Genomic DNA, 15,080 nt, shown 5'->3' with positions numbered 1-15,080 from the left:
ATTATCCCTCTAAAAATACTTATTAAATATGCCATGTGCCATGCATTGTATTAACACAAAAGATAATGAAGAAAAAGCAAGACGTGGCTCTTGGCTTGAGGGAGTCCACAGTGGTGCAGAAATACTGTTGATGGGGGAGCGCCCGTGGCAATGGAATGCCGGGACAGTGTCATCTGGGGCACTATGAGAGAGAAGTGGGATATTCCTTGGAAGAACTGCTGGTTTAGCAGGCTTATGAAGGTGAAGGTGGCACACAGAGACACTCGGGGACAGCCAGTGTAGTCAGTACACAGAGAGAATGCATGGGAGGAGCTTGAAGAGAAGGTGGCAACTAGTACCAGTCCAGAGTCCATGCTGAAGTCTTTGGTCTTGGTCTCGAGACTTATAGGAGCTCTATGAGGGGGATTCAGTGGCTCCAGCTTTGAACTGAGAACTTTGAAAAAGTCATTCAGGCTAAGTAGAGAGCTGTTTTTATTGCTTTGAAACTCCACATTGGCTAGAGTGACGATTAGCTAGGTATCGGTCATAAATCATCCACGCATATGCCCGAGTGGAGGGCTGCTTCCACACGTACACATAGGCACCTCAGTGTAGACCCCTGGCACAGAAACACTGAGACAAAACACTTCTGTGTATGGGGACTGTGACAGGCTAGTGCTCTTTTACACCATTGCTTGTGAAAAAGGAAATACAACATAAAGAAAATGGCTCCCTTATTTTATTGTCTCAATCAGAAAGAGACAATGCTGTATCTACTTAACTGTGTCTCCCCGCCCCCCCCCCCCAGGCCATCTACAAGGCTGACTTGGAATGGCTGCGTGGCATTGGCTGGATGCCAGAAGGGTCTCCTGAAGTGCTGAGAGTCAAAAATGCCCAGGAGATCCTGTGTGACAGTGTCTACCGGACCCCCGTGGTGAAACTGAAGTACACAAGCATTGTGGATACACCTGAAGTTGTCCTTGCCAAGTCCAATGCTGAAAATATTAGTATTGTGAGTCACTATTGTTTTTCTATGCATTGAAATTAAATTCAAGCTACAAATGATGATCAACAAAAAATATGAACAATAAGTTACCTTTAGCCATCTGTTTTTAGGAAAAATATTGATAAATGTAAGCAGCATTAATAGCATTGTTTTGGTTTGGGCTATTTTTAAGACCTAAAATATTAATTAAGAGTACTAATATAATTTTCTTACCAAATTTGAGTAACTTATATGTAAAGGTTATAAAAAAAAATCTTTATCTTAATATGAAAAGATTCTGGATCAGAACCAAAAAAATAGTTACAAGTTGTTCATTGAAACTAGCAAAAAAAAAACTGTCAAACGATATCTGTTTATCTATCTATCTCTCATTTATTTATTTTTGTTCCTTCCATAGCCAAAATACAGAGAAGTTTGGGACAAAGATAAAACTTCCATCCACATAATGCCAGACACACCTGAAATTAACCTCGCTCGAGCAAACGCTCTTAATGTGAGCAATGTAAGTATCACACTCAGTCACCCAGCTGGTCCATCTCCAGGACCAGGGAAGTGCCCGTGTAGACAAGGAGGGAGAGAACCCCTCGCTGCGAGCACTTGGCCAACAGTGAGGGGCAGAGCAGATCCCTGGCCCCGAGGCTGAGGAACCAAGCCAGTTAGTTACGAGTGAGCCAGTAGCCACGGGACAAAAGGGAGAGAGAATAAGAACAAGGGAGAGGAAAGAGTAAAGAAATACACAGGCTAGAAAAGGGAAGTGATGACAGACTCAAATGCAAAATAGTAATTACATTACATGATTAACAATTAATACTAATTAATAATATAATCATGTCATGTATGATGTGATTATATGCTATAATAAATATAATTATATATCCAAAAATAAAAATATATGGGTTAATTGCAAAACCCGGATTGTGGGAGATTTCTTAGGAAAATAGAAACTACCAAAATGGACTCTGGAAAAACACAGAAAACACATGGCAACAAAAAGAGATTTATTAAATGCTCTGTCGTCTAGTGCCAAGGTCTTCCTGATCATTTCATAGGATTCCTTCAGAATGATAGGCAGTTGGCTACTGGGGAGCCTAATACAAGAAGGGAGGCCATCACAGGCTCCAAAACTTGTTACAGATAGTTTCTCAAATCAAACCGCTGAGCAATAATAACAGGAAAAATTGTAAAAATGTTAACAAATCAAATTCAGCAGTATATTCAAATGATAGGATGTGAACAAGGGTCCAGGCATAACAGGGTTTCCATGCCAGAAACCTCAAGATAAAGTAACATGAGGAAAAAACATGTGCACTTTATTATACCTTAAAAGATGTGAAAAGATGCATAATTCATCCTTGTTCTTTAATAAAATCCTAGTAAAAAGGAATAAGCAAAGATAATTTGGACATGACATTAAAAGTCCATCTCAAAGCAAAGGCCAGCTCACCTTCAGCAGGCCTCTGACTCAGGACTGAAATGGGACTGTCCACTCACAGCACGTAGTTGACATTTAACGGGCTGAGCTAGTAAGCCTCTTGTCGATAATGCGTGAGGAAGAACAAAAGATGAAACCTGGAAGGAAAGAGGCAGAATTATTCTCTGTGGAAGCTGTGCTAACCCTACAAGAGAGCCAAAGAGCCCACTACCGAGTGAGCAAGATTCAGTCACGGGACTAGCTACACATTTCAAAAGAGGGGTATGATAAATGCCATCAGATCCCAGAAATCACCTGTGGGTAGAATAAGTATAACCATAAAAAAAAGGGGGGCTGCCTAATACAGTCTTTCCAACTTGGAACCTCACATTTATTTTCAGAAAGATAATAAATCTGGGTTGGGGATTTAGCTCAGTGGTAGAGCGCTTGCTAGCAAGCGCAAGGCCCTGGGTTCGATCCTCAGCTCCAAAAAAAAAAAAAGATAATAAATCTTTGGGAGGAGATGAGCCAGTTGGGCAAAGGTTCCTCACCATGGGTTGAGCTCTGTCAGTCCTGATGCAGTGAGACACATGGGGGCTGAATTTTCTGGAACTTGGGGGGACAGTGCAATTGTAGGGCACTCATGGGTGTCTTGGGGGTTGGAGATCCAGTATCAGTGTCACAGTGTAGATCACTTTTGGGGAATTTCTTCAGCACAGCGAAGATGCTTCTTCCATTCACTTCATAGTCATTTCTGGCCGAAGAGTTCTGGAATGGCAGTCACATGTGCTTGTTTTCGTATAATCAATTTCTCTTCTGAAAATACTAGGACCCTATTTTTAATACCACGATGGCAGAATCAGTACAGTATTCAAAGTTAGGCTAAAAGAAAAGGCATTAGCTTTGGAGAGGATGAAAATAGTTCACACTGTAGAAAGAGAGAATCAAATACCTCCTTGGAATGCAAATCACAATGTACATTTTCTTTACATGGGATACTATTATTATAATAACTGATAAAGTCTGCAATTCCCAGCTGCTTCCATCAGGTAGAAAGGATGGATTTTGCAGGGTAATGGTATGCGATTTTATGGTTAGCAAAGCAAACTCAGCTTAAAGGCACTCTAACTAGATGGGTAAAATAGAGTGTTTTTTTTTTCTTTAGTTAGATAGGGAAGTTGAGAATTTTATAAATTTGGGAATTTGTCCATGTTCTCAAAGTTATTAGATGAAGAAATTAGATTTTGTGCCTGGGTTTGTTTGTTTCAGTTCATTGAAAAAAAATATATTTGATCACATAAACAAGGAAGAATAAAAATGTACCAGGAGGTAGTGGTGCACACCTTTAATCCCAGCACTCAAGAGGCAGAGGCAGGTGGATCTCTGTGAATTCGAGGCCAGCCTGGTCTACAGAGAGAGAGTTCCTGGATAGCCAGTGATACACACAGAGAAACCATGTCTTGAAAAAACGAAAACAAACAAACAGAGAGAATAAAAATGTTATATGACAATAAATAAGCAAAGCTAAAGACAAAAGTAAGATTAAAAGTAATATGGTGACTTGTTTACATGAAGTATGCTGTAGAATAATATATTTAAATATGGAACACAATTTTTTCTCTTCATAGAAAGCAAGTCAGTTGTTAAACTAAGTCCACCCAAAGATATATATATATATATATATATATATATATATATATATATACCCACCAAATTCACACACAAATAAGCTTAAATGAAAATTCAACCAACACTTAACCAAGTATAAAATTCACCTAAGGACTCACTTTTTAGATATGCAAAAATTATGATATTATCAATAGTTACGACACTATCACAGAGTCCCTGTGCTGACTGGTGGGATTTTTAAATTATGCATTTAAATTACTGTTATTTCTGAGTCTTTCTACCATAGTCAATATAGTATGTAGCCATTAAAATATACATGATACATATATGTTGCAGGCACTTACTAGCCAGGCGCCACCGTTTTTGACATGTACCATTCTCTGGGAATGCAGAGAAGCCCGTGATACTCTGAACCGTCCTTCGCTGTAATCTTTTCTGATAGTTCCATCCATCTGACTTTAAAATAGAAAATGAAGACCTTGGAGGGGGTGACAAATTACTACTTTATTTCACTTGTTTCTAACAACAAAAATATAGTTTTCACATTCAGAAGATCTGATGTTCTTGAACAATATGCACTATCAGTCCTAGACAAGTGAAAAGGCTATCCTGGAAAGAAAAACTCAAAAACGTAAAGTGTCTGTAATCGTAAAACTAGCAAAGTTGAGCTGAAGAGCCTTGCTAACAGTCCGTTAGCATCTACCTTGTCCCAATGCTGTCTACACACTGGCACTAAGAAAGGGCCATTGCAACAGGCCCTGGACAACCCGGTGGAGGCTGTGATTCCAGCAGACAAGAAAGAAGCTCCTTTGACTCCAGGTCTTTGGCTCTAGAACAATGATGTAGATTTAAAAAATTATTTTTACCTCTTGTACCTTTTCTCCTCTTCAGAAACTCTACCGTGAGGGCTGGGATGAAGTCAAGATGAGCTGTGATGTCCGGCTGGATGCCATCCCTATCCAGGCTGCCAAGGCCTCCAGGGAGATTGCTAGTGATGTAAGTGGGCCTTTCGTGCCTTCAGGGTTTTTTTTTTTTCCAGCAGATTCTCTGTGTGCCTCAGAGGCCCCACTGTGACCCATCTGCTCTGCTCTTTTCTCTCCAGTACAAGTACAAGCTTGACCACGAGAAGCAGAAGGGACACTACGTGGGCACCCTCACAGCCAGGGATGACAACAAGATCCGGTGGGCCCTCATAGCCGGCAAGATTCAGAACGAAAGGGAGTACAGGCTCCAGTGGGCCAAGTGGAAGACCAAGTTCCAAAGCCCTGTGGACATGCTTTCCATCCTGCATTCTAAGAAATGCCAGACGCTGGTCAGCGACATTGATTATCGCAACTATCTACACGAGTGGACGTGCATGCCTGACCAGAACGATGTCATTCAGGCCAAGAAAGCCTATGAGCTGCAGAGCGATGTGAGTGGGCTGCCCTGTATCATTTCCCTATGACGTCCAGAAAGTTCATGACATTACACGCCTTTGTCACAATTACATGTCTTTACGTGGCCAAGAGTTTGATAGTAGTTAGGCCTTTCAGTATGGTATCAGAATAGGCAATGCCAGGAAGACTCCCAACTTCATGTGAAGAAATAAATTGCAGTGTAAATGAGTGTAGGTCTTGATGGAAGGTCAGAAAAGAACGACGTTGGGAAATCGGGTATGTGATAGCACACATCTGTAATCCCGCCAGCTGGGTGTCAGAGGCAAGAGGATTGCTGCAAATTCAAGGCCAGCATGGTCTAAATAGAGAGATCCAGGCCAGTACAAAGGCTACATAGTTAGATCCTGCTGAGGGGAGGAAGAAGAGGACAGCGAATTACTATGGAAAATTATTGTCTATAGCATTGATACATGTTTTCAACTGAACAAGTATTTAGAGATCTTGAATTAAGTTGTCAAAATTTCAAATCAGGAGACTTTTTGCAAGTCTAAGATTTCCCGTTTCTCTTGAAAATTGTGAACATGCAGCTCTATAAAGACACTGCCACTTGGCCACTGTAACCTGCAGCTGAATTGAGGTTAATTCATATTAAATAGAAAAAGAATGTCCTCCAGCTGCAACTACCCAGCCTGGCTGCTTTTACTACATCCCCTGCCTGGCTGCTTGAGGACATCTCCCCTTGCTTTTACACTGTTCACATTGTGTTTCCTCATCAGACCAATGGGCTCCAAGAATTAGACTTATTAAATTACTTCTGGTCTTCTTTTCACAGGCTGTTTACAAGGCTGACTTGGAATGGTTGCGTGGAATTGGGTGGATGCCAAATGATTCTGTCTCTGTCAATCATGCCAAACATGCTGCAGATATCTTCAGTGAGGTACTCCAAGACTTTGCCCAGCCATGCTACACATTTCCTTAGAAAATGAGCAAAAGACATAGCCAAAATGCAATAACCGTAGGTCAGCATTTTAATTGGTTTTGATTGCTGAGATTTAAGCCAGACATTTTCCAAAATGAACTACTGCTATCATGCTTTGGGACCACATCCCTAACAGCATCCAACATACTCACTGATGCATGGGATAGCACAAATAGAAGTTTTCTTTTGTGAACAATTTCAATAACCTGGAAGAAGTTTGTCCAATTGGAAAAATGGAATATTATAAGTAATGATGAGACCTTGGGAGGTGAACAACCAGCTACTTTGAAATCTGCGAGGCCCTGAATTAAAACCCCAATATTGAAAACTTGTAGGTAGTATAATAAGACAAACTGGTTGTTTAAAAAAACATAATGCTAAATTTCCAAGAAAGTGCCATTCACTGACGGTGCTTTATTCCTCTAACAGAGAAGGATCCTTAATTTAGTGTCTCTCAGCTCATACATCCAGGGACTATGGTTGACATGTTTCTCTTTTTCTCATAGAAAAAATACCGCACAAAAATAGAAAGCCTCAACTTTACTCCCGTGGACGACAGAGTGGACTATGTGACAGCGAAACAAAGCACTGAGATCCGAGACGATGTAAGTGTGCAGCTGCTGTAAAATCATACAGCTGTGCGAAGACTGTCGCCAGAACTTTCCTGCCTCCTGCCATCATTGAACTGAATTTCATTGCCAGAATTTTTGATGCTAGCCATGCTTAGACAATAGAGAGATTTCTGAACATCAAGTAATTCTCCCTAATGCCTCTCACTTTTAGATTAAGTATCGGAAAGATTGGAATGCCATGAAATCAAAGTATACGCTTACAGAAACCCCGCTTCTGCACACTGCCCAGGAGGCTGCCCGGATCCTGGACCAGGTACGGATTTTTTGCGCATGCCTAGTGCTTGGAGATGGACAAACCATAATGGGTCTGTAGGAGAGTTACATACGTGACCTCATCTTCCTCTGATGTTCATTTAACCTTATTGTGGTTCTTTGTCTTTAGTACCTCTACAAGGAAGGTTGGGAGAAACAGAAGGCTACGGGTTACATACTGCCACCAGATGCTGTACCCTTTGTTCACGCCCATCATTCCAGTGATGTTCAGAGTGAGGTAATTATCCCAGTACGACTGTACCCTGCAGAAACTGGACCTTGCCTGGAAGGGATGAGGGTTGTGAAATACAGATGCCAGCTTGAGGATGCTCCATCTCAGCTTGCTAGGTCTGCCTGTGCTTGCTGAGGGCTGAAATACTCCCTCCCTTTTGGGTCTTTTTACTTGGGTTTTGGGCTTGGTTTTGGTTTGTTTCTTTGTTTGTTTTGTTTTTCCTTGTATCTTCTGACCTCTATAAAATCTGCAGGCTCCCAAATAAATAAATTGCCACAATTAGAGAACAAGGATATGGGGTTTTTTTTCTATTTAGAATGGCTATCTCAGCCAGGTGTTTACTGCACAAGCCTATATTACAGAACTTAAGAGGTGGAGGCAGGAGGATCAGGAGTTCAAGGCCAACTTCAACTCTGTATGAAGGCCAGCCTCCACTTGGTGAGCTAAGAAACTGGCAAAAACAACAACAACAGCAAGACTACACTAGCCATTTCTTCGTATCTATTTATTTCAGTGGTATTTATTTATATTTCAGTGGGTTTTGTTATCTCAGAATAGAGGTGTCCAACAAAAAGCGAGGGGCCAAAGCTGTTGCTGTGCTTTGGTCAACCCTGCATTATGCTGTGTGCTTGTCAAAGCTGATGGGTTATGTATTCCACCTCTCCCCAGCTGAAATACAAAGCTGAACATGTGAAGCAGAAAGGACACTATGTTGGTGTTCCCACCATGAGAGACGATCCCAAGCTGGTTTGGTTTGAGCATGCAGGCCAGATTCAGAATGACAGGCTCTACAAGGAGGACTACCATAAGTCCAAGGCCAAAATCAATATACCTGCTGACATGGTGTCAGTTGTGGCCGCCAAGGAGGGGCAGAACCTTGTCAGTGATATTGATTACCGTCATTACCTACGCCAATGGACGTGCCATCCTGACCAGAATGATGTCATTCAAGCAAGAATTGCCTATGACCTTCAGAGTGACGTAAGTGACTGTCATTTCCTGTTATCTAGACTATGCCACACACTGTGAGAATAATAGGCAGCATTCCATCTTTGTCGCTTTAGACCATAAGCATTTAGTTTGTCTCTAGAAAGGAGTAATGCCGGAGACTGAGCTGAGATTTTAGAAATCATGGTAATAGACGTAGACCAAGGAAAGCTTCCTTACTCCTCAAGAGACTTAAGTAGCTGCTTATAAGGGAGTCAAAGTTGAGAGAGAGAGAGAGAGAGAGAGAGAGAGAATTGTAAGCTGCATGAACCCGGTATACCTCAGGAAGATAATATGACACAGGCCACCTCACACTGAAGCCTGAGGTGAGCACTCTGCACACTCCCAGCCTTCTGTAGGGAGGACCAGAACATGCTTAAAGTCCTATCTCAGATTCAGAAAAGTAACTCAACATAGTCTTTTCATCATTACCAGATGCGAAGAGAGAATGCCTCATTGGTTGCTACAAAATGACGGATGCCCAACTTTAATCAGCCATTCTTCTTCATTTTGTCTGAAGAGGACTGGCAAATCTAAGAGCTAGGGTTGGAGAGAAGGTGGTGATGGGAACAATAGCCTTGTCCAGATTGGAGGAGATGCCTCCCCATTCCCTAAACTTTCATGAGCACAGACATGTACACTTTCCTTCATTTAGTCCAGGTAGCTAGTGTGAGATACCCTGTCTATCTGAATCTGCAGTCTCTTCGGTAAACCGTTCCTTAGGGCAACAACTTATTCTTAATTCCAGTAGCACTCCAGTGATCTCGCTATCACAGCACTTCACCTGAAACTGATCCCTTTAAGGCACTGAACTCAGGGCCTTGTGCAGTCACAGGTTCAAGAAATATTACCAGCCAGACCATGGCTGAATGAATGAGACAACAGCCGCTAAAGAGAAATCCATCGTAATCTTCTGAAAGATTGTCTGGAATCCTCTGTGGTTATCCTGTGTCACTTACAGCCCCTTCCATCCCTCCTCTCCCCTCAGAATGTCTACAAAGCTGACCTGGAATGGCTCCGAGGTATTGGCTGGATCCCGCTGGATTCTGTAGAACATGTGAGGGTTACAAAGAACCAGGAAATGGTGAATCAGGTATGAAGAGCCTTTTGGATTTTTAACTAATGCCTACTTTCCTTACCTGCCACATAGGGATGGGATGCCCTGTGGGAACAGAGCTATCTTAATTTATCTCTATTCATTTCAGATAAAATATAAGAAAGATGCTCTTAACAACTATCCCAACTTTACAAGCGTGGTGGATCCTCCAGAGATCGTTTTAGCCAAGATTAACTCAGTCAATCAAAGTGATGTAAGTTCCTGTTGTGTATGTTGAAGTGCTTGAACCGAGAAGCTAAGTGTTATTGATTGTCTTACTTCTAGATCATTGATAATTAAAAATTGAGAGAGGGATAAATTGTAAGATAATCTTTGGCATTGGTATATACTGCATTCACTTTTAGATATCTTGACCAGTTAGCTAAAAAGAACTGAAATTCAATCAATTGGTTAGTTTTTACATATAAATGAAGGTTATTATGTCTTCAGGTATGTATTAGGAAATTTTAAATATATGTTTAGACTAACCAAAGGTTTCTTTTTGCTCTTTTTAGGTGAAATATAAAGAAACATTTAATAAAGCAAAGGGCAAGTACATATTCTCTCCAGACACACCACACATCTCCCACTCGAAAGACATGGGGAAACTCTACAGCACTGTGAGTCCTATTTTATGTATGAAATTGTTTCCTAATTATGATCTTGTCTTGTCAGTATTCATATTCTTGACTAGTTTTGTAAACTGATGAACTTGGAGGGTGACCAGTTGTCTCCATTGCTTATAGCAACACAAATAAATAGGTAATAGTGTAGCCCATGCTGTCAGGCTCTGGAGACACAGCACAAAGGATGGAGCAGGTACCAAAAGGGAAAAAAAATACGGAGGAGAATACATTCCTCCTTAACAACCATACACACAGAGTTCCAGCCAGCAAATGGAAGGCTTATACTTCCTAATTTAATTCAACTAATTCAAAGAAGTAGGAGTGTGTGTGTGTGTCTGTGTGTGTGTGTCTCTGTGTGTGTGTGTACCAATACAGAACAATGTTTGGTGAGTCTTTCCTTATGTGCAAATTTTTCATCATTTTTTTCAAGAAGTATAAACATAATCAACTGTTATAAAGTGCTTCCATTTGTAGATTTAATCAAATAACTTCTCAGTTCTAAGTTAGGCACTCTAATGACGACAAATAAAGGTTTCATCCTTGCCTTGAACATAAATGTTCTACCCCAACTTTAGTGATTGTTTGGGTGTTATCTGAATATAGTTGAATGTAATTCTGTTAACACATGTTTCTTTGTTCCAGATACTATACAAGGGAGCATGGGAGGGAACCAAGGCCTATGGCTACACCCTGGATGAGCGGTACATTCCGATTGTCGGAGCCAAGCATGCCGACCTGGTGAACAGTGAGGTCAGTTGGACTGTTTCCTCTTCTAGGATTAGAGTCTTTACCGGGGAACAAGAAGCTGGTTAGAAAACTCCAGCAATTCTCAATGTTGAACCCACTTTTTCAGCTGAAATACAAGGAAACCTATGAGAAGCAGAAGGGTCACTACCTGGCTGGAAAAGAAATCAGTGAGTTCCCCGGCGTGGTCCACTGCCTGGATTTCCAGCAGATGCGGAGTGCGGTAAGCCAGTGCTTGCTTCCCTGTGATGTGTACAACTTCAGTGTGTCTGCCCATTTATAGCCTCCCTGTGACTCAGGATTAGCTGGGGGAGAGCGTGGTGGGGGGAGGATCATCTTTCAGAGTTCTTCACCCTCGCCTGTGGACCTTGGTTGTGGACATTGCCCCCACTTCTTTTAACCAAGCCTACAATAAGGGCTTTAAATTGCCAAAAGGGAAAAACAAATGTCCTACTGACATTGCATTTTAGAGGGACAGCAAGAACATTTTCAAAATTTTGAATGTTATTTTAAACATTATTCTATGTGTACTGATCTACATTGGAAATAAGACTAAAGAATAATTGGTCTGGATAACTTAAGTTTTAATCCCTTAAGAATTTTTGTCTTTAAACCATCCTTAGCTGAACTACAGAAGAGATTACGAGGACACAAAAGCGAACGTGCACATCCCCAATGACATGATGAACCACGTGCTGGCGAAACACTGCCAGTACATCCTCAGCGACCTGGAATACCGGCACTATCTTCACCAGTGGACATCACTTCCGGAGGAGCCCAATGTTATCCGCGCCCGCAATGCCCAGGAGATCTTAAGTGATGTATGATGCCCTTTCTGTGCTTTGACCTAGCTTACAGACTTCACCTGTCCCTGCTTAATCTTCTATGGGGCAACTTCTCCTGTTCGTAGACCCAGAGACTTTCAACACTAAGTGGCATGGGGTAGCCTCTCTTCATGTAAGAATCCCCTTTGAGCTGTAGGGCTCCTGTGTTGAATGTTAAATCTGTTCAGCACTAGACTCAGACTTAGGCACTGCACCCCGCTGAGACATCTTTCCAGGAAGTAGCTTCCAGCTGGTTGAAGGTCAAGGAGGAGAAAGAAACCATCCAAGTGACCAATGGTAAATGCTGAATCCCGGCCACATTTCATGTTTCTTCTTTGTTGCAGAATGTATATAAAGATGACTTGAATTGGCTGAAAGGCATTGGCTGCTATGTTTGGGATACACCCCAGATCCTCCATGCCAAGAAGTCATATGACCTCCAGAGTCAGGTGAGCCAGTCTCCCTAGAAGGACCAACCATCCAGATGTCATCATAGTCCACGGTAGCATCAGGAGGCTGCTGGCCAGGCTGTATCTAAGCTCTGATTGAGAGCTTTCTGTAAAGGTATATGATCTAGGGTAACTAATAATCTAAGGTAACTGGCCACAATAAAACCTCTTATGGTGACCTGCTCTGGTATGAGTCTGTCATATGACTGAAGGCCATGCACATTTCTAACAGGAGGTTACAGAGAAAGGGGTTGCTGGATGGTGAACTATTCATAGGCATCTCTATCTTAGCCAGATTAACTTTCAGAATATAGGAAGTAAGGCGTGCTTTGACAGCAGGTGCATATGTTTTGAAGGGAAAACTCATTATCTGGGGCATGTCCCAGCATGTGGCTGAGCTGCGATTGGGCAGGTCTGATGGACTATTGGCACTGTAGGCTGCTACTGTGAGGGCTGGAAGATGGCACGGAGGAGGTCACAAAATGAGGGAAGACAACCTCCCAGAGATCGAGACCTCTATCTCGGCCGAGGATCGCTGCTGCTCAGTTTGGCTGCTGTACCAAGTCTGTGAACCACAGAGTGGCGGCAGCCTGCTTCTTACATTAAAGCAGAAACCCAGAAATAAAGAGATGGCTCAGTTGCTACAGATAGCTGACTCTGTTCTTTACCATCTTGGGTGACTTTTTTTTTGTCCTTCTTCACAGCTACAATACACAGCAGCAAGTAAAGACAATCTCCAGAACTATAACCTGGTCACAGACACGCCAGTTTATGTGACTGCTCTTCAGAGCGGTATCAATGCCAGTGAGGTATGATGTCCTTGTCCTCTCTTGTAGGGCAAGCCCTTTCTTGTCTTTAGAGGTCTTCCAGCTGCAGGGGTGCAGAAGTCATTCTTTTTTGTCTGCAGGTGAAATACAAAGAGAATTATCACCAGATTAAGGACAAGTATACCACGGTGCTAGAGACTGCAGATTACGACAGAACCAAGAACCTGAAGAGTCTGTACAGCAGTGTGAGTTGTCATTTCCTCTTACTTAGACACTGTCCTTGCCCTTCAGAGACGGTTCTGAAAAATTAAGTGAGGATAAAACCTTTCTGTAAAGGTTTGCCCAGGTTTCCCTGGACTGCCAAGTTCCCACTTTACCTATAAATTCTCACTATACAATTATACCTCGAATTGAAAAGATGCCCTGGGGTTGGCAACGCCCATCTGAGACACAGGAAAACAAGATGTAGGAGCTAACGGGAACACAGTGCCTGTGTTCACCATATTTCATTTAACCTTTTTAGAACATATACAAGGAGGCCTGGGATAAGGTGAAAGCCACCAGCTATAACCTGCCAACCAGCACCTTGTCCCTGACACATGCCAAGAACCAGAAGCACCTGGCCAGCCATGTAAGTCCAGTGCAAGTATCATAGCTTCCCCTCCCCCTCTGCTCTCCACATACTGAGAATTCCTCCAGGCTTTTCCAGTGTTACCCAGAAGCATCTCACCACCCCCAAGGGTGTCTGGCAGACACTTCCAGTAGCTGGGCATTGGAGTCTATACTCACAGCCTCCTCTCAGGGGCCTGCAGTCCCTGGAGAGTCGCACATACCAGCCAGGAGGACACAGATAGTCTTTCAGGCTCCCTGTGTACAGATAACATGGATAGAGGGCCTCTGCTTCAGCCAGCAGTGCAGAGAGAAAGCAGACCCAAAACACCATGAGCATGGGGCATTTCCAGCCAGGCCTGGTGGCTCACAACTATATGTCCAGGCTGGGGGAGACTGCGGCAGGAAGACTGCTGTGAGTTCAAGGCCAGTCTCGCCTCCATAGTGGGTTTCAGTCTCGACTGGACTCCAGAGTAATACCCTGCCTCAGAAAACAAAACCCCAAATAAGCTGCTTTGATAGAATTAGGTGAGACTGGTACAAAGCCAAGCTGGTGAGTGTGGTAACTGTAACTGGTTATCACACCATTACCAAATAGGCAGATGTGACTGAGGAGCATGCCTCTCATTTGGATTTGTGAATACACTTTGCAGAGCCCAGTGGAGGGCCCTCTTTTTCTGTTGCAGAGGCTTGGCAAAATATTGTTGGACTGAGGGGTGAGTGACATAGGATAATTAAAGATTCCAACATTAGCTGAAAATAATTTTAAGGGGAAAAGAGTTTCTTTGAATGGTAACTTTTCATAGTTGAGGGGTAGATCAGTTCAAAGAGACTGGAATATTCTGTTCTGGAAGATTCCGGTGGGAATTCTGTTTGACTTCTAGTTGATGAAGCAGCTCCCCATTTCCTCTTTGAGAGTGGCTTTTGGGTCCTGAGGGCATGGGTGTTGCTCCTGTGCACTGGGAGGTTGCCTCTTACCTTTGCCTCATTCCTAGCTTGGGAAGCTGCAGAGTGTTGATTGATGGGTGGCGCAAACTAAAAACTGAAGGCTGGCTGCGCTACCTTTTCAAATACTTGGAGAAGCTGAAATTCAAGAAGTATCACTCTCAACCACAGGCCATTACACTTTTGTTTGTTTTGTTTTGTTTTGTCTTCTGTTTTTCGAGACTGGGTTTCTCTGTGTAGCTTTGGAGCCTGTCCTGGAACTGGTGGCACTATTTTGGAAGTTGAGACTTAGCTGGAGGAAGTCTGTAGCCCAGGCTGGCCTTGAACTCATAGAGATCCACCTGCCTCTGCCTCCCAAATGCTGGGATTAAAGGCATGTGCCACCACCACCCAGCCCATTACACCTCTTAGCAACAAAGATTCTAAGCATAGTCTGAACCTTTCCCACAGGAGAGCAAAAAAGATAAAGCCACATTATTTAACAATTGCCTACCACAAGCTGGGGGTGTGGCTCAGTGGTAGACTGTTTGCCTA

The 15,080-nt window shown here is 42.7% G+C and overlaps 1 protein-coding gene across 1 annotated transcript in view; it reads left to right on the top strand.

Moving 5' to 3' along the window:
• Nucleotides 1–15,080, top strand: part of Neb (nebulin) — a 176,356-nt gene that overhangs the window by 94,653 nt on the left and 66,623 nt on the right. Inside the window, 19 exon segments of the mRNA XM_052722611.1 lie at nucleotides 788–991; nucleotides 1,383–1,487; nucleotides 4,917–5,021; nucleotides 5,128–5,439; nucleotides 6,237–6,341; nucleotides 6,890–6,988; nucleotides 7,167–7,268; nucleotides 7,398–7,505; nucleotides 8,169–8,480; nucleotides 9,475–9,579; nucleotides 9,692–9,796; nucleotides 10,098–10,202; nucleotides 10,851–10,958; nucleotides 11,062–11,175; nucleotides 11,576–11,773; nucleotides 12,121–12,225; nucleotides 12,930–13,034; nucleotides 13,133–13,237; nucleotides 13,516–13,623. Of these exon segments, the coding sequence (XP_052578571.1) occupies nucleotides 788–991; nucleotides 1,383–1,487; nucleotides 4,917–5,021; nucleotides 5,128–5,439; nucleotides 6,237–6,341; nucleotides 6,890–6,988; nucleotides 7,167–7,268; nucleotides 7,398–7,505; nucleotides 8,169–8,480; nucleotides 9,475–9,579; nucleotides 9,692–9,796; nucleotides 10,098–10,202; nucleotides 10,851–10,958; nucleotides 11,062–11,175; nucleotides 11,576–11,773; nucleotides 12,121–12,225; nucleotides 12,930–13,034; nucleotides 13,133–13,237; nucleotides 13,516–13,623 (2,610 nt within the window).

Source organism: Peromyscus californicus, unplaced genomic scaffold (genome assembly GCF_007827085.1).
Source record: "Peromyscus californicus insignis strain IS unplaced genomic scaffold, ASM782708v3 Scaffold_7__1_contigs__length_154581171, whole genome shotgun sequence".
NCBI lineage: Eukaryota > Metazoa > Chordata > Mammalia > Rodentia > Cricetidae > Peromyscus > Peromyscus californicus.
Note: the sequence above shows the minus strand (reverse complement) of the source record. Positions and strands in the feature narration are given on the sequence as shown.